At 43.6% G+C, this 24,223-nt stretch overlaps 3 protein-coding genes across 13 annotated transcripts in view; 1 reads left to right on the top strand and 2 right to left on the bottom strand.

Annotated features, from left to right (window-relative positions):
• Positions 1 to 5,888, bottom strand: part of KLRG1 (killer cell lectin like receptor G1) — a 49,527-nt gene extending 43,639 nt beyond the window's left edge. Inside the window, exon 1 of one of the 5 annotated variants that reach the window (XM_032390997.1) lies at positions 5,759 to 5,888. Coding sequence is in view for 3 of the 5 variants with exons in the window: in XM_032390992.1 (XP_032246883.1) it covers positions 5,471 to 5,710 (240 nt within the window). In the remaining 2 variants the exon portion in view is untranslated. The other 4 variants (XM_032390992.1, XM_032390994.1, XM_032390998.1 and 1 more) reach the window with 4 other exon arrangements.
• Positions 5,889 to 6,044: 156 nt separating this feature from the next.
• Positions 6,045 to 16,054, top strand: M6PR (mannose-6-phosphate receptor, cation dependent). 2 transcript variants are annotated; one of them, XM_032390783.1, is made up of 7 exons: positions 6,045 to 6,194; positions 10,076 to 10,255; positions 11,491 to 11,657; positions 12,804 to 12,913; positions 13,202 to 13,332; positions 13,894 to 14,020; positions 14,476 to 16,054. In XM_032390783.1, exons 2-7 carry the CDS (start codon positions 10,077 to 10,079, stop codon positions 14,596 to 14,598), a joined length of 837 nt encoding a protein of 278 aa, XP_032246674.1. In that variant the 5' UTR covers positions 6,045 to 6,194; position 10,076; the 3' UTR covers positions 14,599 to 16,054. The 2 variants fall into 2 exon arrangements, with proteins under 2 accessions (XP_032246674.1, XP_032246673.1); XM_032390782.1 differs by having other exon boundaries at positions 6,045 to 6,244.
• Positions 16,055 to 16,205: 151 nt separating this feature from the next.
• Positions 16,206 to 24,223, bottom strand: part of PHC1 (polyhomeotic homolog 1) — a 22,597-nt gene continuing 14,579 nt past the window's right edge. For all 6 annotated transcript variants that reach the window (XM_032390779.1, XM_032390781.1, XM_032390778.1 and 3 more), the window contains 8 exons: positions 21,976 to 22,781; positions 20,970 to 21,117; positions 20,509 to 20,720; positions 19,813 to 19,927; positions 19,025 to 19,133; positions 18,651 to 18,801; positions 17,964 to 18,195; positions 16,206 to 17,134 (listed from right to left, as the gene is read on the bottom strand). In XM_032390779.1, the coding sequence (XP_032246670.1) occupies positions 16,980 to 17,134; positions 17,964 to 18,195; positions 18,651 to 18,801; positions 19,025 to 19,133; positions 19,813 to 19,927; positions 20,509 to 20,720; positions 20,970 to 21,117; positions 21,976 to 22,781 (1,928 nt within the window). In that variant the 3' untranslated portion in view covers positions 16,206 to 16,979. The remainder of the gene's footprint in view (positions 17,135 to 17,963; positions 18,196 to 18,650; positions 18,802 to 19,024; positions 19,134 to 19,812; positions 19,928 to 20,508; positions 20,721 to 20,969; positions 21,118 to 21,975; positions 22,782 to 24,223) is intronic.

The following is a 24,223-nucleotide window of genomic DNA, read 5'->3' as shown; positions in this document are numbered from 1 at the left end:
AACCTCTACCTCTGAAACCAATAATACATTATATGTTAATTGAATTTTTTAAAAAAGTCTGTAGGGAATATAAACAGATAACAACAGATTTTATAGGATAATGTCTCATAATGATAATTAATATTAGCAAATGAAAATGTATTTGACTTTTAATTTTTTGTATTTATAAAGAGTCCAAATAAATGAAATGTATAGATAATTCCTAAAAAAAAAAAAAAAAAGAAAAACACAATTTACCACTGACACAAGAAGAAACAGAAATTTTTAAATAGCTCTACTAAAGAAACTGAATTTCTTAATACAAACCTTCTCATTAAGAAAGCTTCATGCTCAGATGACTTCAGTAGCATATTCTATCAAACTTCAAGGAATAAATAACACAATTCCTTCAGAAAATAGAAAATGAAAATATACTCTCCAACTTTTTTTAGGCAGCCATCATGACCCTGATACAAAACTGACAAAGAACTACAAGAAAAAAAAAATTAGGGACGCCTGAGTGGCTCAGTGGGTTAAGCGTCTGCCTTTGGCTCAGGTCATGATCCCAGGGTCCTGGCATCGAGTCCTATGTAGGGGCTCCTTGCTCAGCGGGGAGCCTGCTTCTCCCTCTGCCTGCAGCTCCCCCTGCTTGTGCTCTCCCGTGCTCTCTCTCTCTCTCTCCCTGACAAATAAATAAATAAAATTAAAAAAAAAAATTAGACTCCAACATTAATGAATATAGACATCAAGATCTTTGAAAAAGATCAGCAAATCAGGATCAGAAAAATAGACAATTCATCATTACAAAGTGTGGTTTATCCCAGGAGCGAAGCAAGGATGTCTAATTTTATCATTTCTATGCAACACTGTAATGAAAATACTAGACAGGACTAGAAAGGGACATGAGGAAATATTCTTGGGTGATGAAAATCTACTAAAACTTGATTACAGGGTGGTTACAGTTATGATGCATTGTTAAGATTCATTGAATTGTATACTTAAGGGTCACGTATTTCATTATTTATAAATTTTACCTCATCAAAAAAAATGAAACTTTAAACAAATATTGAACCCTAATTAGTAGGCTTGCTTTACACAATGGTATGGTTTATCAGTTATAAATCTACTTCCTGTGTTTTCTTAGGTGTGAACAAATGTATAAATATATTGAATATAATGGGAGCCTGGTTTCTCACTCTTGAAAAAAATATATAGATTTCCTACTCTGCTAAGAGGCACTAAAGCAGTGACCCAAAAGTAGCAACAAACACACCTTGTAATCAGACCTTGGTTTCTCAACACCACTCTTCACTAAAAGGAACAAGACTCCCTTGGGGAAATGACTGATTCTAGGGTAATTAAAATACAAGATAAACATGGAACATAGTAAAGAATTTGCTCAAAAAATTATGGGGACATGTCAAAATGACAAAGGGAGGCTCCCACTGGCAGTTCAACATCAACCCACAGCCTCCAGCAATTTATCTGTTTCCTCATCAGTGGGCTGCATGTTCCTGTGGCAGGAACTACACCCTCTCTTCACAGGTCTGAATCTCTACCCTGTGGCTGGGGAAGGGCACTTCCTTCAAGTTTCTAAGGTACTTCCTTGCTAACTCTTCTTCAGCCCAGAGGTGGTAGCTGCATTTTGTAGTTATTATTTGTGTAACTTCTGTACAACCTAGAGTCCTTGTTTACCCCCTCTTAGTACTTATTTTTTACTAGAAAACAAGTCTATATTAAATTTTTCCTTAAAATCACTGGCGTGGTATCTGTCTTCTAATTGGATCCTGACTGATACAAGGACACATCACTTCTCTTTTAGTCCTATCAAAATACCTAAATATAACCATGAGGAAGTATCAGACAAACCCAAAATGAGAGACATTCTACAAATTAAGTGACCTGTACTTTTCAAAATTTCAAGGACAAACAAGATAAAGAAAAATGACAACTGCAATGTGTGACTCCTGCTTGGCTTCTGTGGTTGGGGAATGGGAAATAATTATAAAGCATATTTACTGGGACGATTAATGAAATCTGAATATGGACCATGGATTAGGTAATAATATTCTACCAATGTTACAGTTTCTAACTGTGATGATTATACTGTGGTAAGGTAAGAGAATGTCTTTATTCTTGGGAAATACAAATATACTTAACAGTAATGGGCAACTTTCAAATTGTTCAAAATAAACTAGTGCGTGAGTGCGTGTGTGTGTGTGTGTGTGTGTATGTACAGGAAGAAGGGAGACTAATAAAGTAAATGGGGCAACTTGTAAACCACTGGCAAATCCAGGTAAAGTGAATACAAGAGTTTTTACTATTCTTGCATCTATTCTAAAAATGTTAAATTATATTAAAATTGAAAATTACCAAAAACAAAAAATATATTTAGTCCTTGAAATATGTTAAACATCTTAAAAGAAAAGCATCAATAAAAATTCAAAACTGGGGCGCCTGGGTGGCTCAGTCGTTAAGCGTCTGCCTTCGGCTCAGGTCATGATCCCAGGGTCCTGGGATCGAGCCCCACATCGGGCTCCCTGCTCGGCAGGAAGCCTGCTTCTCCCTCTCCCGCTCCCCCTGCTTGTGTTCCTGCTCTCGCTGTCTCTCTCTCTCTGTCAAATAAATAAATAAAATCTTTAAAAAAATAAAAATTCAAAACTGAAATCGGGTTCAAGATAGCAAATTGAATACATGCATAACAGGATTAAGAAACTACCAAACAAATTTCAAAAGATCCCTGAGCAGATCAGAAATTGTAAACAGGTAGGATTTGATAGTGAAACCAGAGCAAAACCTGTAACACAAAACTCATACAGAAGGAAGCTGCTGAGAGGTTTAAAAAGCCATTCCCAACCAAGCTCCCAGCTCAGAGTTAACAAAAAAAGCAGATCCGGGAAAATTATCAAAGCAACGAACTGAAGGAAAAATTCAGGATACAGTAGTCTGCCCTACCCACAGTTTCACTTTCTATAATTTCAGTTACTCAAGGTCAACCACATCCTGGAAGCAGATGATCCTCTTCCTGACTTATCTGTCAATAGCAAGCTAACGTTAAATCACAATACCTGTATCCTTCACCTCACTTCGTTTCATCATGTGGGCATATCATCCCACACCATCACAAGAAGAAGGGTGAGTACAGCACAGTTAGATATTTTGACAGCAACCATATTCACATGTTGTTATAATTGTTCTATTTTATTATCATTGTTGTTAATCTCTTACTGTGCCTCACTTATAAATTAAACTTTATCATAGGTTATGTATAAGAAAAATATATAGTATATATAGAGTTCAGTACTGTTCGTGGTTTTTTTTTTAAAGATTAATTATTTATTTGACACAGAGAGAGACAGCTAGAGAGGGAACACAAGCAGGGGGAGTGGGAGAGGGAGAAGCAGGCTCCTGGCCTAGCAGGGGGCCCAATGCGGGGCTCGATCCCAGAACCCTGGGATCAGGACCTGAGCCGAAGGCAGACGCTTAATGACTGAGCCACCCAGGCGCCCCCTGTTCGTGGTTTCTAAGGGTCTTGGAATATATCCCCCGTGAACGAAAGGGGGGGACTAGATCTTTCAAGCACCTTCCCCTCCTCTGCTTATACTAAACAGGAGGGATCCTCAGCATTTGATTTTAGAACAAAAGTCACAGAACTGCTTTCTAAACAAAGTGAGCAACTGTATTTGCGGAAGGGGGTGTGGGTACAATGTGGAGGGTGTCCTTATTAATGATATGGCTAGAGAGACGCAGAGCAGAAAGGCAAAAAAACCCTGCTAATTTCAGTTTTTGTCCCTGGCACAGAGTTTCCACAATGGGCACTAAAGGCTGAAAAGCAGGGAAGTAACCCAGGTTATTTTTAAGTGGATGAAAAGGGAAGTCTCTCCCTCCTTCTCACTCCTACTACATAAGACAAGTTATACATCCTACTCAACTGCATTGCTGGACCTTTCACCACTTCCAACATGCACCCTACCTTTCCTCCAGCCCAATGCTACTCTAGGCAATGACCAAGAAGCAACATTTCTGAAGTTAAAATTGAATTCACCAACAAATGAACATCAATTCTAGAACGAAAGCTCATTGTAAAAGGGATTTTTGTCTTTTTTTCCTCTGATGCATCCCCCAAAATCTGCAACAGTGTAATTGTTCAGTAAATATTTGTTGAATGAGTTGATAAAAGCAATTCAATAGAAATAACTTAAATACCTGACTCTAATGGAATTGCTTAAGGAGCAATCCATACATCTAAATACTGTGCAACCATTAAAAAGTTTATTTGTAAAGTTAGTGATACGGAGAAATATCTGATGACATTAAATGTTTTTTAAAAGGAAATGGATAGGGGCACCTGTGTGGCTCAGTCGGTTGGGCGTCTGCCTTCACTGGGGTCATGATCTCAGGGTCCTGGGATCCAGCCCCACATCAGGCTCTCTGCTCTGCGGAGAGCCTGCTTCTCCCTCTCCCTCTGTGCTCTCTCTCTCTCTCTCAAATAAATAAATAAAATCTTAAAAAAAAAAAAAAAGGAAATGGATAACATATTCCTGAAGGAAATACACAACCTCTTGGTGGGTTTTTGGATTTTTGTTTTGCGTTCTCTGTATTTTCTGATTACAAATTACTCTTATTATTAGAAAGAAACTCACCTTTTTTTTTTTTTTCCTTGAGAACACATTCAAACCCAACCCAGACATGGTAACTACCTTGGCTGAATTGAATGTACCAATTAATAAACAAATGCAGGATCCTATACAGTAAGCATCAAGTATTGCTTGAGAGCTTGGACTCTGAAGACTACATGCTTATATAACTTACACCTAAATTAGGGAACCTGAATACTGACAACGAAACTTAATAGCTGTGTGACCCAGAGTAAGTTACTTAGCCACCATCAGCTTTAAAATTCAAGGTTAGCGTCAAGATTAAATGAATCAATACTCATTTAAAGCGCTTAAAACAGTGCCGGCACCACAGAACTATGCACGTATTAGCTTCTGTTATTACTGGACTCAAAACACTGTACTAGCTCTGGTGAGAAGGACAAATCAAAATCCAGTCCCTACCCGCGAAGAGAGGGGGGACACACACAAAAGCAACGTAGGAGTCAAAGCAGAATGAAATCGGGCTAAAACCAGGCAGAGGCAACAAGCGGGCAGTTAGGGAGGAGTTAATCCAGAAAATCACAGGAGCAAAAGTACTTGAGCCAAGTTCCAGGAACGCGCAGGACTTCAGCAAGCGACGAATAAGACTGACCTGAGGGAAACCGCAAAGGATCTTGGCAAAGGCAGAAAAACTGAAAGTGAATTGCTCTTTCCCCAGGACACCAGAAATGCGGACAGGATGGAGTGAACAGAATTGGTTACAGAGTGCTCATCACGCAAAATGCCACGAAACCTCTGGTGAACAGAGCTGGTTGCAGTGTTTTACGCAAAAGGACCGGAATGACAAGGTTAACGAAAACAGTATCGGTAACGAAGACCCCAAGGTACTAAACTGTAGAAAGGAAATAAAGAACAAAGGTGTCGTTAAGAAAGCCCGGACTACCGCGACCCAATCGCTGTCCACTATCCTCTAGGTGCCGCTGACCCTGGAGACAACGCGACTCGGGGCCGGCAGACGGCGAAACAGCGCCTCTCGCAGTCGGCAAACGAGCTGGGGAAGCACGGAGAGGAAGAGACCTGGGGGGAGAACTACAGCTCCCATTGCGGCCTGGCCCGAGGTCCCCTTTCCACATTTCCGCTTCCGCCGCCCGCCCTCGCGCACCCTCTTCAGGGGAACCTACCAGGGAGCGGGCCGGGCGCGTGATTGCGCGTGACCCCGCGTGACCGCGCGTGACTCCGCGAGCGGAGAAGCTCGGGGGCGGGACTCTGGGACCCCATTGGTAGAAAAAGCGACCCGAAAAGGTGGAACTCAACTTGAAAATCTCGATAGTGATTGGAGTTGATAGGATAGGGGCGGAGCTACATGGCCAGGACCCTGGCCAATCAGCGTCTGGGATCGGCCAGGAGACCGGGAAGGGGAAAGGGGCGAAATGGTTCTTTGGTCACATGCCGCGGGGTCTAGTGGGAGGAGCAGTTGCCCAGAGGACGCCTGGTGCTTCCTGTTTCCGGTTCCCGGAGTGGAGCACAACGAGGCGCATTGGGGAACCTTTGACACGAGTTCTGGGTCCGGGGTCTGCGGCTGGCCCCTCGCTGGCCCAGTGTCCCAGCCCCAGACAGGTATTCAGCCGGGGATTCTGCGCCTTGGCTACTCCCTTTGCCCGTGACACGTGAGTATGAGGGGCGTGGAGGAGGAGGGGAGCTGGAGAACGCTCACACCTCGGTGTCCGTAACAGGGGCTGGGATCGCTAAGTCTCCTTTGGCCAGGGTTCGAGCCAAAATTCCAGCTAAGGAGCCTTAGGGCAGAATGGAGGCGGAGGCGTGAGGGCGGGGAGTTAAGAGTCCCGAAGGGAGTGAGGGAAGAAAAGACCTACCAAGACTGGAGAGGGAATCGACGTGTGTTTGGAAGGCAGAGAAAGGAAGGACCCTGGGTATGGAGTCGTTTGAGGTGTTACTGGATACCTGTAGAGGGAATTTTTGGCCTGCATCGTGCAGGAAGGCATAGTGGCATCATTTGGAGAGGATACGGCTCTAGGCAGTTGGAAAGTCAGGAGATTAGACGGAATGAGAATTTCTAGAACCCTGGGAGAAGTTTGAAGGGGATGCGTGTATGGTATGGAGTAGCTACTAGAGAGCTTATCTAGTGTTTTCTTTTTGTGGGGAGCTTCCGCCCATAGGACCTAGAGCTACTTCTCTAAGGCTTTTCAGCACTGGGCCGTTTAGCTAGTTAGGGCTGGTCTAAGGGGTAGGCTGCTGGAGACAGGAGATAAGAGCCGCTACCTCAGGAATGAGCCAGACAGCGGAAAGTAGAAATTCCACTGAAAAATGGAAAATGCTCATGGCTAGTCTTGAGGGGTGTTAAAGAGTGGTACAGACGCCCAGTGATGTGAACTGCTTCCCAATTCCTGGCTTAGTCATGGGTCATCCCATTGAAGAGAATTGTTTGGCATTACCAAAATAGATCTGTCCTAGAACAAGAAAATTGAAGGGGATTTTTCAAAATCTTAAAGTCCTGCCCTTTATTTCCAAAATATCTAGACAAGCTATTGCACCTTGAAGATCTAATTGTAGCACATTAAAAGGGAACTACACAGCCCTTGGATTTCATACTCTCCCTAATAAGTTTTTGCACCCCTGTATTTATCAGAAATTTTCCAGAAAATAGCTTTATGCCATGAATTCTCCAACTTGCCCCACCAACTTCATACATGTTTAATACTGTATGACCTAGGGCAAATAATGTAACGTCTATAAGCATCAGTGTCCTCATCTGTAAAATGAGAGAAATTATACCTACTTTTCTGGGCTGTGAAGATTAACATAATAGATAAAGCACTTAGAGCATTTGCCACTGAATCAAAAAGAAGTAGCTCAAAACCGACAAACCTTAAGCAGAAAAGAGAGAAGAGTATAAGTTGATTCTCATCGTAACTTCTTGAACCAATAAGCAAATGAAAGATGGTTCAGCTCTACTAATGTAGACTGCAGGGTGTTTAACCCTTTATCCTATCCCAGTTTTGTAAGATTCTTTGTTCTAATTTGGGAAAAGAAATCATCAACTGTTAACAAATAAGGAACTAACTTTGAGGCCATACAACACAGCCTTCTATGTGAGCATCCCCTCCAGAAAACTGGTCCTGGGGAAAAGAAAAAAAAAAAGCTTGAAAATCCAGAATGTTGAAATTTTAAATTAGATCCTGAGAGAATATAAAGAATATGGCATGTAAATCAATCTAATAAAAGGAATCTCTTAATACTTTTTTAGGAACGCAGCTGGTCACATAGTGTGTTGAGCAATGAGTTAATTTAGGGAAGGTAGGAGTTTGAGGTTTGAGTTCTTTATTCCACCTCCTATTCAGTGAACTGTGTGAGGAGTCACTTCTCCCCTGCTTTGTCAAAAAGAAAGCAAGGCTTTGGCTGCCTCCTCTTGAGCCCCCAAAAATTAATGTGAAAGGGGATACACATGTAGTGGTTAAGTGTAGACCATGAGCTCTGGAGCCAGATTTTCTGGGTCACTCCACTGGCTGTGTCTCAGTTTTCTGACCTGTAAAATAAGGACAGTAATTGTATTTACTGCATAGCGTTTTTGTAAGGATTAATTAGTTAATGCATGTTAAGTGCTTTTAAGAGTAAAAGGCGGGCGCCTGGGTGGCTCAGATGGTTGAGCGTCTGCCTTCGGCTCAGGTCATGATCTCAGGGTCCTGGGATCGAGTCCCGCATCGGGCTCCCTGCTCCTTGGGAGCCTGCTTCTCCCTCTGCTTCTCTCTCTCTGTCTCTAATGAATAAATAAATAAAATCTTTAAAAAAAAAAAAAGAGTAAAAGGCAAGCACTCAATATTAAGTTTCCTATTAGTGCTTTAAATGTGTTTATGGGGGCCTCAGATTTTGTGACTGGCAATTATTATTCTGTGGACTTTATTAATACTACTATAGTGGGTTGATTTTGGAAATACACAAAGTTGAGGCGCCTGGTGGCTCAGTCTAAGTGTCTGCCTTTCGGCTCAGGTCATAATCCCTGCATCCTGGATCGGCAGTGTAGGGCTCACTGCTCAGTGGGGAGTCTGCTTCTCCCTCTCGCACTCCCCCTACTTGTGTTCCCTCTCTCGCTGTGTCTCTTTCTGTCAAATAAATAAATAAAATCTTAAAAAAAGAAAGAAAGAAAGAAATACACAAAGTCAGGGAGACAACTTCCCAAGCATTTGTTGCCGTAGTGGAGTGTAGAAAACAGAAGGTCAAGTGTAAGTTTGTTTAGGGGAGTTGAGAAAATTCAGTCAGGGCTCAGAGCTTCCATTTTCCTATCTTTAAACTTACTAGTACCCATTAAACTCTGCCTAGTTTTATATTCTAGAAATGCACGGGAGTTGATGAAACAGCCTGAAAAAGAATTAGAGGATTTTAAAGAGTATTAACCAAAGTCCAGGCTTGTAGTCTGGAAGCATGTTACTACAAGTGAGAAAAGTTTGGAAGAATTAAATCTGTGTATGATAACAATGACACTGTTAGGAAATTAACAAGTAGCAATGGCCTGGGGGATCATTAACTAATGGACATCAGAGTGAAGTCTTTTGCAAGGGTAAATCAATATGTCCTGGGTGTGAGGATGGATTAGAGAAAAGAAAATGAGTTTGGGAAGTGGAGCCATGTGTTTCCATTCCTAGAGCAGTACAAGGAGCAGGTGAATTGGAAAGTGACTTAGTGATTCCCAAGAATTGTTACCAGTTCTGAGTGTACAAAGACAGCTCTGCTTACTGGAAATTGAGAAACTCTTGAGATTTGTGACATGTAGAGCCTGAGGTGGGTTTTGGAAGACGTCTTCACTCACTTTGACCTAGTGAATTTTCTTCTGCCTATAATTTAAATGATTGAATGTGTTTTCAGAGATGAGCCATTGAAGTAGATAAATGTCAACTTTTAGGTGCTATGGCTGTGTTTATCTCTAGTCATCTTTCCTATGGTGAATATGAACAAAGACTGTTGGATGCTCCTGACTATTGATAGGAGAAGTTAGGACCCAAAGTACTGAAGTCCCTTTCCCTATCTTACATCTTTCTCAATAACTTTCAACTAGACTTTATCAAGTATTATAATTTCATTGTTATCTTAGGGAGGACCGCAGGTTGAGGCAGTTTTTATGAACGAGTATTAAACTTTATGAGATATTGCAGTCTGACTTTTCACAAAACAGTAAAGATGCTCGCACTCTGTCTCAAAATAAATAAGTAAATTTTTAAAAATAAATGAAAAAGAGAAACCTAAAGATTATGAATCCTATTCTGCATATTAAAGAACGGGGGGAAAATAATGGGTGAAAGCTAAAAGCTTGAAATAGACACAAGAAAATAAAACCCAAATTCGTGATAATGAGGAAAACTGACTAGTGTAAAATAAGTGATGGATGGAAGATAAAACTGTAAAGATGACACATTCGTGTGCTTTATCTCTTTCCCCCCTCTCCTGATCTTCCCCCGCTTCCTCAACACCCACACCCCCTCTCCCAAAAGGATGTTCCCCTTCTACAGCTGCTGGAGGACTGGACTGCTCCTGCCACTGCTCCTAGCTGTGGTAGTAAGAGAATCCTGGCAGACAGAAGAAAAAACCTGCGACCTGGTGGGAGAAAAAGGTCGAGAGTCCGAGAAAGAGTTGGCTCTACTAAAGAGGCTGCAACCGCTGTATAACAAAAGGTAGATGAGAAGAGCTTTGAAGGGCTTGAGAAAATAACTTTGTTAAAGAATCTTTTCCTCCAGGGCGCCTGGCTGGCTCAGTTGGTGGAGCATGCAACTCTTGATGTTGGGGTTGTAAGTTCGAGTCCCACATTGGGTAGAGACACTTTTAAAACAAATAAAATCTTGGGGCCCCTGGGTGGCTCAGTCATTAGCGTCTGCCTTCGGCTCAGGTCATGATCCCGGTTCCTGGGATCGAGCCCCACATTGGGCTCCCTGCTCCACGGGAAGCCTGCTTCTCCCTCTCCCACTCCCCCTGCTTGTGTTCCCTCTCTCACTGTATCTCTCTGTCTAATAAATAAAATCTTAAAAAAAAATTTTTTTTTTCCTCCACTTACTGATTTTATTTTAGTATTACTACTCTATGTGGAGGGAATACATGTATAATAACCTCCTCTGGGACAGATGATTCTAATCTGAACTTCAGTAATACTGGCCTTATTTGGCCATGGTATCCTCATTTTTTTTTTTTTTTTAAGTAGGCTCCATGCCCAGCGTGGAGTCCAATGTAGGGCTAGAATCCACAACCCTGAGGTCAAGACCTGAGATTAGATTGAGTCAGACGCCTAACCTACTGAGCCACCCAGGCACCCCTACTTTTTTTTATGCTATAGAGCAAATTCTCAACCCAGTTTTTAGTAGCAATGTGCAATTCTCTTATGCAGAAGAGTAACTGTTCTCAAGACTGGATCCAGGACACCACCTTGTAGGAATTAAAAAGCATTATTTGGTACTTTCATATAATAGGACTTCAGAAGTATCAGATAAACATTGAGGCCTATACACATCATAAGTGTCAGGAATCTTCAGGTATATAAATCTGAAGATAATCTTCAAAGAACAAGGGACCATGGGATATTTCCCATGAACATAGATCCTTATTCACAGGGAAATAGCAACTGACACTTCAGCATGGTCTAGAACAGGTATTCTAGAATATCTAGCTGTCTTGGATGTTGTTTTAATCAGTCATCATCAATAGTTAAGATTGTCTCATTCAACAAATAAACTATTCACTATTACATGGATATCTCATGATCAACAAATATTATTCACTAGTACATTTAGTTGTGACATCAGATAAATAAATTGATCACACTTGCGGGGGGGGGGGGCAGCTTAAAGGAAGAGAGGCTGCTTGTCCTAAGGCTGATAGCCAGTAATTCTTCCTTTGTTCTCCTCACTTCTCCTTACAGCTTTGAGAGCACTGTGGGCCAGGGCCCAGACACATACATCTACATGTTCAGGGTGTGCCGGGAAGCTGGCAACCGCACCTCTGGGGCAGGCCTGGTGCAGATCAACAAAAGTAACGGGAAGGAGACAGTGGTAGGGAGACTCAACGAGACTCACATCTTCAATGGAAGTAAGACTCTCCCTGTTGATTAATTGATCCCATGTCAATTCCTCTGACAGTCCTGTGTCAGCCTTTTCCATTCTCTTCCGAGTATCGTATGGTACATGTGCTTCAGCTCAACTGAGACTAACACAGCTCCTCTGGAGCATGGCTCGGGACCTTTATGTGTTTGTTTTAAAGTTAATGAAAAGCTCATGCATAAAGAAGAATCTAGCTGGGATTCTGTAGCTTCATGTGTTTTTCACACCAGACTTGAAAATACCAACAACGACCATTTCTCATCGAATTAGTCCAGTTTTGCCAGTTACATTTTCAGACATTAAGCTTTTTTGCAAACCAGTCTACAAAAACTTCCCCAACCAACTTGTGCTATGGTGATTAGGTTTCTCAAAAGTCATAAAATCATATTGCTGGAAAGAACTATGAGCACCTGTGGTCTGATTCCCTCCCTTAAGCAGATAACTGTATTTTCCAGTGCAAATATTTGTTCATATCAATAATATAATGAAAAATAACATCAAGAGTTTGGGGGTAGGGATTGGAAGACTGGATTTTTTACCCAGCTCATGTTTACTTGTCCTGTGACTTTGAAAAATCATTTCATCTTCTTGTGTTTCTTCATATGCAAGATTAGAAGAATTTTTACCTTATTCACCTCACGTGATTGATAAGTCAAAGGATATTTTGCAAAAGAAAGTTGAATGCCATAAATATTAAAGAAGAAATAGCTCCCGATCTTAAAAATCATCCACATTGCATTTATCTGTGGCTAATTTTAAATCTTAGGTTTTGCTCTGCCACCTAAGAATTTTATGGAACCTCTTCTGATGTTAGCAGGTGTTCAGAAAATGTGAATCAGTGTCAGAGTATGGGTCCTAATTGTTTTTGTACTATCGGTTGCCTGCCTTTAATGTGGAAAATTAGGATTATTCTTATATGAATATCTGATTCTTAGTTGTCTTAAGGGAACACAGAGCTGTTACAAAGAAGCAGGATTTAGCTTGGTATTTCTGTTCTACAGAGCTCATATTGATACTGGTTATTTTAATTAAGACCAATTTCATTGAACTCCTCAGTGCCTTTCTACCATTGTACCCAGGCCTGCCTCTGCTTTTCCCCCCACCCCAAAGCAACATTTCCCTTGTCCCTCCTCAGGTAATTGGATCATGCTGATCTATAAAGGGGGTGACGAATATGACAGTCACTGTGGCATGGAGCAGCGTCGTGCAGTGGTGATGATCTCCTGCAATCGACACACGCTAGCGGTGAGGCGTCCTGGGGCACACGAGCCTAGAGAACAGATGACAGGACTGGCCTGAGGTGGGAGAGAATTTCCAGAGGGGACAAGATACAGCGGGATGGATAGGAGAAAACTAGAAGTTCAGTTTTTCCTTGTGTCACAGGCACCCGTCTTCCATCATACGTGGAAAACAAGTTATTGAACCAAGAGAAAGCAAATGCTTTTTTAGCTTGTGGGTTTTTTCTTTTTCTAAGTAAGGGTCAAAAGGAAACAGTTTACCACATAAGCGTTGTGTTCTGTCCTTCATCATCAGGGCAATTTTAACCCTGTGTCTGAGGAGCGAGGCAAAGTTCAAGATTGTTTCTACCTCTTTGAGATGGATAGCAGCCTGGCCTGTTCCCCAGAGATCTCCCACCTCAGTGTGGGTTCTATCTTACTAGTCACGTGAGTGCTTTCTCCCTTACCAATCCAAACCTTCCTTTTTTTTTTTTTTCCTTAAACTCAATTACTTGGTGATACTTTGACACAAATTCTGCGTGTTTGTGTGTGTGCACCCACTATACCATAATTGGAGGTGGGAAACTTTATGTGAAAATCCTCTTTAAACTCTTGACTATGCAAGCTTAAAAAAATTAGATCTAATGTTTCACCCCTGATAAATATTTGCATTTGGAAATGCTTTATATTCCATTACTGGAGGACTGGACAGTTTTTAATACTATCCCATTAGATTATAATAACTTTTGGAGAAATGGAACTATATAGCTAATAGTACCTATTCTTGGCTCTAAGAGTCACACACTAGGTCTTATTTTTGTCTGAGCCTTTGCTTTTAGTGCTCTAATTGCTTTTCTAAAGAAGGTACCCTCCTGCTTTGGTTCTTTTTTTCCCCCCATTTTTATAGAATATAGACTGGGAAACCACTAATGAATATAAAGATTATCTTTATTATCAGAGTTTTACTATTCCTTGGTTTTTAAGTAGAGATGTTTTTCTTCCTCATAGGTTTGCATCACTGGTTGCGGTCTATATCATCGGGGGGTTCCTATACCAGCGACTGGTGGTGGGAGCCAAGGGAATGGAGCAGTTTCCCCACTTAGCCTTCTGGCAAGATCTTGGCAACCTGGTAGCAGTAAGTAATAGGACTGCTGGCTGAGTCTGTAGCCTGCGGGCAAGGTTGAGTGACCAACCATCCTGGTTTACCCAGACTGAGGGATTTCCAAGGACATAGGACTTTGGGTGCTAAACCCACAGAAGTCCCAGCAAACCAAGTACAAAGTAACATCTTAGTGTCTGGCCTTGCTGAAGACTTGGCTGGAAGAGCAACACTGTTGCTTAAATTGAGGAATATGATAAAGCTATTAAATAGGGTCCTGGATGGGGAGAAAGAAAGACCTAATTAGAATTTTTCTCCCATTAGCCCTAAATTCAATTTAGGCTGATCCTTAAAAGCTTCTGGATTTTCTCTTCATCTTCCTTGAAGAAACCTAGTTCTTGTCATATTCTTAGACCATAGGTACATTTTGTCTCACCCTTGAAGTTGGTTTATTCCAAATCATCATTTCCTTCCTTTGCTTCTCTCTGCAGGATGGTTGTGACTTTGTGTGCCGTTCTAAACCCCGAAATGTGCCTGCTGCATATCGTGGTGTGGGGGACGATCAGCTGGGGGAGGAGTCAGAAGAAAGGGATGATCATTTATTACCAATGTGATTGCACTTTAAATGCCCAGCTGCTTCTTCAGTCCCCCAAACCAAAGCATACTCAGCCAGATTTCTTAAGCAGTCTCCACTCCAGTCTCTCATCCCACCCTTAACATTGCTCTTGCTTTCCAGTTTGCTTTTGATTTGTATTCTCTTCTCACTAGTAGAAATGCCTTCCTTTTGTTCCCTATTTTGTTTTTCCTCTAGAGAGTACAGTTGTAGGACAGATATAAAATAGGGCCTGTGCAGAAGAGGCTATTACACTATCTCTTGGTATCAAAGGTACAAGTAGGATAGTTACAGTGAGCAAAAAAGTGTGGCAGGCTCCTTTTTTAAACACATTTTCACAAGTTTTTGAGACACTGGATTTCTTTAATTAAAAAAAAAAAGGCAAAGAAACATTATTTATACAAGGTTTGATTGCTTTCATGCTGTTACTCTGTACCCTACAGTAGTCTCCATGAGAATCTGGATGTAATTTCTTGCTGCTTGTAACTACTCTGTGGTGATTACTTGGTTGCATTCCAAGTATTGCCATTTGGTCTGAGCCTGGAGATGTTGCAGACTTGCTTCTCCCACCTCTGGGATTAGGATGGGGAAAATGTTTTAATTTCCCACTTAGAGGATTATAAAATACCATCCCATCAGTTGTTGGCATTGGAGTGACCTTATAGCCGGAACTGGGCCCTGGATTGTGGGCTCGTGGTCATTGGTCCATATGTGGCCAAAATGCCTTATCCAGAAGTCTAGTCCATTGGAAAGGGAAAGTGAATTGGACCTCCTGTGCTACAGGGGTTCCAGAAGAGGAAGTCTGTTTACCTGTAGTGGGATCTCCTCGATGGCTTGCTTCTCCCACTTGCAGTAAAAGCTGGCAAAGCTTTTCTTCTAAGCTGTTTCCCCCTACCCATATTTCTAAATATGTTGCACTTTCTTCACAGGCATGTCGACTTCCCCCCCCTCCCCTCCCCCAATCTTCTGGAAAGGGAATGAAAGCAGAGGTGGGACATCTAGGGCTTTGCCATCCTGTGCTCTGGGTGTGGAATGCTGCTGTACCTGTCCCTTCTGGCTCAGGGAAGTATCTTGCCCACAACAGTTTCTGTGGGGAAAGGTTTTGAATCCTCTGATGCTTCCACTTTTTTGTTTAGACCAAGTGCCCAGAAGCCTGGCCCGATCTTTTCTGTAATAGTGAACCTGGGCCATTGAAGAGTAACATGGCTCCACTGGACACAAGAGGATGGAATCAGTAGGCAGGGGCTTTTTAAATAGCCTTTAGGGAAGAAAATGAAATTATTTCATCTTTGGACTTTTAAATACTATTGGAATGATTTTTTTTTTCTTCTTTTCTAAACAGGGAAAATAATGTTATAAAAACATCTTTTTTGTTATTTGTTTGCATCCCTCCCCCAGTTTTAAAAATGCAAAAAAAAATAACATTTTTTGTATAAAAACACGTAAAAGATTAAAAAAACAAACAAACAAGTTGCCCTAGTCTTTTGTATGAAAGAAGAGAATAGAGACACTGGAATGGAGTAAGAGACAACTGAGACCAATTTTTATCCTTTTACTGAGGAGGAAAAAAATATTTAATATTTTTGTTGTATAAGGAATAGCGCCTAAGGCAGGTACTTATACTCCTGACCTCAGCCCCACACACTCTCGTTTTAATAAAGCTATAGGACAGAGCAGAGTTGAATTGAAAAGAAAGGCAGGGTAGGAGACACAACAGGGAAACTGAAGGGAGCAGGGGGATGCGGAAAGAATGACAGCCACATATGTGCCACACACCTTTTAGCCCCTGCAGCAAATCAGAATGACACCAGCCAAGTCTCTGCACCAGCGAGTGACTCTGCCATGGATGCAGGAGAAGATGTTCAGTACTAAGGGAGCGACAACAAAGAAAACTCTGGGCCACAGCCGCAGTTGGGCAATCCAGAGGGAAGAGAGGGAGTACCAGATGTCATTACTTGAGTCACACAAGCTAGAAGAACCCTACCTCTCCCGTTGTGGAGGCACACCTACGTCCCACCCACTTCCTTACCTTACCATACTGTCTACTCCTCCTCTTGGAGAACTGAGACCCTGGCTAGATACTCCACTCCAGGATAAGGCTGAGCAGTCCTAGTTCTCTAGACTGCCTCTTTTATAAAGATTAGATTAGAGTAGGTGAGAAAAGTGAGAACTGTAATGATTTTAAAAAATAAGGTAGAACCAGAGAAAATGTCACAGCTGCCGCCATGTAGCACCAGCAACAAATTCTTGCACTTTTCTTCCCTGTCTCAGATTTACATAATTGGAACAGCTCTTTCTTCCCTGTAAAGTCTGCTGGTACCAGGTTATAACCTGGACAGTGGAGAGTGTCTGCCTTCGGCTCGTTTGTGCAAGAGGGCCACCTTAGGTCTCCTTGAGGACGTTTATCTTGGCGCAGATCTTGAGGGCAGGGCCCAACTTGATGTTCATGGCACTCATAAGATGTTCCTCTTTAAGTAATAAAAGGGCCTGTCCATCAATCTCCTGGGAACGAAACTCCTCTGCAATCTCTTGGCAGCCTAGAAGGAAATGGTGGGAATACATATGAGAAACTATGTGGTGGCACCAGAGGATAGGAGGGGGAAACTCAAGATGAAAAAATGGAGACCCAGCAGTGGTTAATCCCAAAGTACTCATCCTAAATTCAGGAATATAAAAGTCTGAGGTGGGAAGCTTTGGAAGTAAAATGAAATCAGAGAAACTGGCTATGTAAAAAAGCCAAGAGGAAAGAACAAAGTTGTTCAATCACAGAAATAACTTCATTCAAATAGCTTGAGGGAGAAAAGGGAAGGAGCAAGACCGCATGTTTTCTTTCACAGCAAAAAAATCAAAAGTTCAGAGCCTTTATGGCATCTTTGTTTAAGGGCCGAGAATTCAGACAAACGGCAAAAAGGGTAAGGTGATTTTCTTTTCTGGAGAAAACCATCCTTTGTCAAGAATAGCTTACAAACAATCCTGCCTGGAAGAGTGGGGGGTAACGATGGCCCCTACTTTCCTAATCACTTTAGTGGAAACAGTCTTTTATCTATGTCCGGTATCACAAAATCACATATAAAAAAACATACTTTATCCAAAAATAATTGGTAAGAAATATGAAAGTGAAAATCAAACATTGCAAGATTGCTGACATAGTAGAGGACAATCAGCCCAAAAGGAAATTAAGAAACCAGGCTGTGGGCAAGTAACCTGGGTAAATATGAATAGAGCCTTCGTCATAACCATACTTAAGCCCCTACTGCTTAAAAGTCAGTTCTAGTTCTGTTCCCTGTCACAAAGGCCCATGTGGGATAATCTAAAGAAAAGTAAACCTGTATGTGATCTGGGTTCTACTGGATAGGCCCTCAATACCTTGTAGAGAAGCGATAAACTCATACACCTCTTCTACACTCCAACGGCTGGGATTGCTGGACAGGAACACAGGGTTGATGCCATGTAATTCCGGCGTCGGTGGCGCTGTATTGGGGTTCCCCAGGTCACGTTCTCCATGCCCAGTTCGCACAGATAGAGGCCCAGGAGATGTTGGAGAGAGTGCTTCATCGTAACTGGAATTATCTGAACCCCGGCTAGAGTCCTCTTGACCCTACGGAGAACAACACAAAGCAGTGAGGTCATGAATAAGTGTCAGAAGGTTTCTTTCCCTCGCCCCTTCCCAGTCAACTGGGTTCAGGTTAATACTGGGCATAGAGGAGAAACTAGTATTACAGTGAAGAAACTACTTTGCAAATGCCCGGAGTCACTAGTCCACTCTCAAGTAACTTTCAAGTATAAACTATCACTTTCTTGATTCTCCCCTTCTTCCAAGAATCGTAATCTAGATTTTGTCAAATGTAATGATTAATGGACACATGAACCAGTAATCAGGTGAGAAGAGACAAGGAGTCAGGATCTCTTGGAATTTGGAGTAATGCCATCAATACAAAACTCAAGAGTTCTGGTCTCACACTCTTTTTACCGGGGCAAACGAACTGCCCCGTAGGGAAAGAGGAAGGAAAAAGGACCATTTTAAAAGTTGCTGGCTCTGCAAAAGACGCTCACCCGGTGACGCTTGCCCTGGATTTTGGCACGGGCGATGTCAGAGGAGCTACGGCGGGGTCCACGCCGACGAACGCGAGCATAGTTGGCTTCTTGGAACTCTTTCATTTTTTTCCTCTTCAGCCGGAACTGGTGACTACAGCTCACATTATACCTACGGGTCGGGGCGTTTATGGGATGTCAGTGGTGCCAGAGACGACCACCTGGCTAGCCTTCACTACATGGGAATTGGTATTTTAGGTACCGACTTGGGGAAGAACACAAAAGCAAAGAAGACAGGAAACATCAGCTGTGAGGTGATCCTAGGGAAGGGGCCCACTGTTAGATGGAGAAACTGGTGCTGAAGGTGAGGAAGGGAGGGCAGGTGCCCATGGTACCTCTTAGCGCAGGTCATTGAGCAGAACCTCTTGGAGCCACGAAACTGCTCAGCAGGAGCATACTTCCCGCAGTACTCACACTTCAGGAGATTTGCCTTCTTATCTAGCTCTGGAAAACAAGGCATCCCTGGAGACTTGTCACTGGTACTGCTGCCGCTTGGGCCATCATTAGGCCCACAGCTGACTCTAATTACTTTCAGGGTTTGCCCCCCAAGACCTACACAACGTAATTCAGAATCCCTCAAACATAAAGCTCAAAATCCAAAACCATAAAGACACATCCCTCAAGAACAGCATGGTCTTCCTGACTTAAACCAGTCTAGTTTCCATTTTTGATGACTATCCCAATTCATACTCTCAGACTGCAGACAAGACTGCAATTCAGAATAGGAGAGAGGAACTAATTACTAACTAGAAAGATACAGGATCCCTCTCCCAACAAAAGTTTACAAAAGCAGTGGGAGAAATGTAAACAAGAGACCTTAATATAGATTATAAAACCCAGAATAAGGAGAAATGGAAATTAAGAAACATACTATTTTAGATCTTTTGAAAAATACATCCTTACAGTAAACAAGTAAATAAAATTCAGGTTGGCTTGTTAAATCACCCTAACCCGATAGGGAACTCCTTTTGTGTGATTCTACACATTCTGATATTTAATACAGTGCCTGTGTGTGGATGGACTTTGTATACCTCCCACTTTAAATAATTACCATTTTACACTGAGTCCTCAAACACATCTCCCTGAGCCTCCTCCCCAGATGGGTCTCTAAATAAATACTTACCAGCAGATGGGCTGTCCCCTCCCAAGGGGCCCCCTGACTGATTCTCATTCAGCCCTGTCGGGAGGCCAGTCTGTAGTGGCTTCTCAGACTCTTTCAGTAACTGAGAACAACCCACCTGTGCCAAAAAAAGTTTACAGTTAGGTTAGCCTAGTCCCTTTCTGCTTCTCTATAACTTTCCCCAGTTATTTCTCACCGCCATGCCTTTGCCTGGTTCTCGGAGTTAATGGCCAGGTCTGGTTTAGAGAAACATTTTTCAACATGGCAATCAAGAGGCCCTAACTGGCTCTTTTCAGATGAGCCATTGGAAAACAGGTTCCTACCTTGGCTCTCTAGCTTGTCCTTTTCCTTCCGAAGTTGCAGATACCTGTTGTTCTAGTCCTAGTTCTGCAACTCCTGGTATCTAGAAAAGTCCCTTAACTTCTCTACCACAAATTTCTTCATTATAATACAGCCTAGTTTGTGTAACTAAACATTATAGCTTCTTCCTTCTCTTCCCAACACTTTCATTTGCTGGTCTACACATATTCTTTCCTTTCCCCCTTCCCTTCCTTCTTTACAATTAACCATACAAACAACAGAACTGAACCATTGTCGAATAATTAAATGGTTCCGAGACTTGATTTTAGTGGACTTTGGAAAGATAATAATCAGACCAAGTCCCCACTTGAAAGTCCCACCTTATGGCCCTGCCCTCACCGGGAAAGGCTCTGCTCCTTCCTGGATAACGAAGCCTTCAATGATGTGGGTGAGAATCTGGGGCTTCACGATGGCCTGTGGAGGTTTTGAGTCACCCATTTGTCTGGACACCATGGCTAGTGTAGGAGGGGGTGCGGATGGGGCAGGAGCCAAGGCTACTAGTTCACTGCTTGGAGTATTAGCATTCACACCAGTCACTGGTTCAACTTTCTCTGGAACAAATTAAGGAACAGATAGGGGATGACATAATTGATCCATCTATTAGCCAAGCCAATCTGATCTTGCACAGTCATACATGTTCACCTTTGGATCATTCACCCTGGAGTCCCTGTTTTTGGATCTACCCATTCGTCCACCAAGTTCAGGCCCATCTTCTACGGAACCAGATTTAGCTCTGAGCTCACTCAGAACAGGTCTCTAATCTCCGCACTCCAAAAGGACTGCAGAAGTCAGTTACTCACCTCCAAGACTGCTCTTCTCCTCCATGGCCTTTGGGCTCTCGGCTACTGGAGACGCCTTGGCAGGAAGCATTGAACCCAATGTGGAGACATCGTCTCTCTCCTCCTCAGACTCTGCCTTGCGTTTGACAGCCAGTGTCTGGGGTTTGCTCTATAAAGTGAAGAATAGGAAAGAAACCAAGATTTATGAGTGAAGGATAATAAGGAACCTCAATGACTCCCATACTGTCAGTGAAAATGTTCTTAGTTCCAGATTTCCCAATTTGTGTACTTCCCACAGTACACTAAAATTCCCGGTCATTCCCAAGAAGCGTATCTTCTACATCAGGACAAAAGAAACTGTCACATTTAGTCCTGACCTACACCTCGGGATCCTGGGTTCATTATGGCCCCACTGAGAACCACTGTTTTTCTAAAGACCAATTTAAGTGATTAAGGCTATCTTGATCTAACTTAGTACAGATCCAAAAACCCAGAATGATTTCAGTAGCAAATTTAGGAGTATGAAGTACAGATTATTATATGCATTAATGTCTCCTACAAAAGGAACAAATAAATACCAGTATCTTAACCTTCCATCAATGTCTGTCTTATAAAAGAAGCACATAGCAGTTTAAGTTTTACAGTTTGTAACAAATAGTTGTCACAGACGAAACAATGCAATGATTAACAGAGCAGTTGCTGCAATACCATATTCGTGCGCGTGCGTGCGCGTGCACACACACACACCACACACATACATGCTCACTCACACATATTAATTACGTTATCTGTCATGGACTAAATGTTTGTGGTCCCCTCCCCCTCCCAATCCCTAAGTCCTAACCCCAGTATGGCTGTATTTGGAGATGGGGCTTCTAAGGAAGTAATGAAGGTAAGATGATAAATACCAGCATCTCAACCTTCCCAACTCTTTACTCCCCTCCCAAGTTAAGATCCATATGGGTCCACTGAGCCCCAGGTCCACTCAAGGGTGACCGTGCCCTCAAAACCATCAGACCTCACTCACCGGCAGGTGCACGGACTGCATGTAGAAGGCAGCAGGTACCTGGGCCACAGCAGGTGAGGAGGTCGTAGCCCCAGCCTTCACCACATGTGCCGTCCCCTGCACGGGAGCCAGGCTCATCCCAGAGGCCAATGTGGGGGGGCACTCTTGCAGCGCCCCGGGAGCCTGGGATGAAGGTGGTGAGGAGGCCAAGTGGGCCTGCCCAGGCTGCACCGTATTGGGCATCCCCCGGGAAGTAGGTACGGCAGCCGCCAGCTGTGCCAACCCCAGAGCCTGCGCCTGGGCCGTCCCCGGCTGCCGGGTGCCCACGACTTGCACAGGGATGTGGGGCGGTGGTTGCTGGGCAGCTGACATCTTCGTGGCGCCTAGCTGAGGAGGCTTGATGGGTGCTACAGGTGGCTTGGACTGGATGGGGATGGGTGGCTTGGGGGTTGGGTCAGGCGGGAGGGACAAGGGTGAAGACTGAAGCATGGGTTGAACCACCAGGGTCTGGGCTTGCTGCGGGGACTGGGAAGGCGGGACCTGCTGCGTAGGCGGGCCCTGCGGCGGCTGAGGGGCAGGGAGGGGGGTGGCCGGCGGCGGCGGGGGAGGCGGGGGGGGCGGCGGCGGGGGCGGCGGGGGCTGCTGCTGCTGCTGCTGCTGGGCCAGCTGGAGGTGCGTGGCCGTGTGCAGGAGCTGGGACTGCCGGTGCTGGAACTGCTGCTGGTGGTGGATGGCAATCTGCTGCTGGATGACCACCTGCTTCTGCTGCAGGTGGATCTGCTGCTGCTGCTGAATCAGGGAGTGGGGCTGGATCTGCGTGTAGGTGGCTACAGCAACAAGCCCAGGACGGAACAAAGAAGAGCGGGAAATAATCATTAACATTACAAGTTAAAAGTGAAATCACCTTTCCAAGGCGTACGGAGCTTTGGTATCACACAGGGAATGGCAACCTAACCGGGAAGGACCGGGGAGATCGCTTCATTCCTACTCTTCCCTGAATCAGACATAACCAACTATCTCTCTCTACAATGAAGGACCTCAAGGGAAGAAGTCCCTTGCGCTGTCATTTCACGGTCCTCAGTAATTTCCTGCAGCCAGCTAACTTTTATTTTCTTTGCTACACTAAATCCTGTCCGTTTGATCCAGCAAAGGAGAAGGGCTGGCCCATCGCCCGTATGATTAGACTGAGTTCTTCAAGGGCTGAGTCCCTGCTTTCTACATTTGTACATCCCCAGAACCCAGCCCAGCACCCGGCACATGAGAAAGACTTAATGGTCACTGAGAGAATAAATGTCCACAGAGGTAAAGATTCCAACAGCTTCCCGTGGATGCCTCGGTTCTTCAGACTCATCAGGTTAGGTCACCACCTAGGAAAAGTCTCAAGAGCCAGCTGCTGCAGGCCCAGCCTTTACCCAGTTTCCTCTGCGGCAGGCGGCCCCGACAATCTCCCCGACTCGCGACTCTCCCAGACTGCCCAGGGAGCATGTAGGAGATGAAAGCACTTCGGAAACCGAGTGCTACGGTACATAAATACTAAGTAGGAGGAGTATAGCTGATGACGAACTCATAACTTTTTGTAAGTAAATCATCCAAATACAGCAACAACTAAAGTGCTAGAAACAAGGCAGGGAAAAATAAACATTACCAAGTAAGGTGCACACATCTAACTATACCGAACCACAGTCTAAAAGCAACTATAAACCATTGGGGTTATTATTCTTTTTTTATCCTTATCATTGATCCAGATGATCGTAAGTTCACTATATTAAACCGTGGCTCGGGCACCTGGATGGCTCAGTCGTTAAGCGTCTGCCTTTGGCTCAGGCCATGATCCCAGGGTCCTGGGATCGAGTCCCACATCGGACTCCCTGCTCCGCAGGAGGCCTGCTTCTCCCTCTCCCACTCCCCCTGCTTGTGTTCCCTCTCTCGCTGAGTCTCTCTCTGTCAAATAAATAAATAAAATCTTTAAAAAAAAAAAAAACGTGGCTCTATTTGCTAGTCCTAAGTGCTCTAAGGCACTTACACCATCTCCGCTCTACCCTGGCCCAACAAATCATCATTAAACAGAGTGAGGAGGGGCACCTGGGTGGCTCAGTCGGTTAAGCGTCTGCCTTCAGCTCAGGTCATGATCCCAGCGTCCTAGGATCCAGCCCCGCATTAGGCTCCCTGCTCAGCCGGGAGCCTGCTTTTCCCTCTCCCTCTGCCCCCCCCCGCTTGTGATCTCTTCCTCCCCCTGCCCCCCGCTTGTGATCTCTCTCTCTCTGTCAAA

The sequence above is a fragment of the Phoca vitulina genome, unplaced genomic scaffold, assembly GCF_004348235.1.
Source record: "Phoca vitulina isolate PV1807 unplaced genomic scaffold, GSC_HSeal_1.0 scaffold59, whole genome shotgun sequence".
Lineage (NCBI taxonomy): Eukaryota > Metazoa > Chordata > Mammalia > Carnivora > Phocidae > Phoca > Phoca vitulina.
This window is presented reverse-complemented; position numbering and strand designations above follow the sequence as displayed.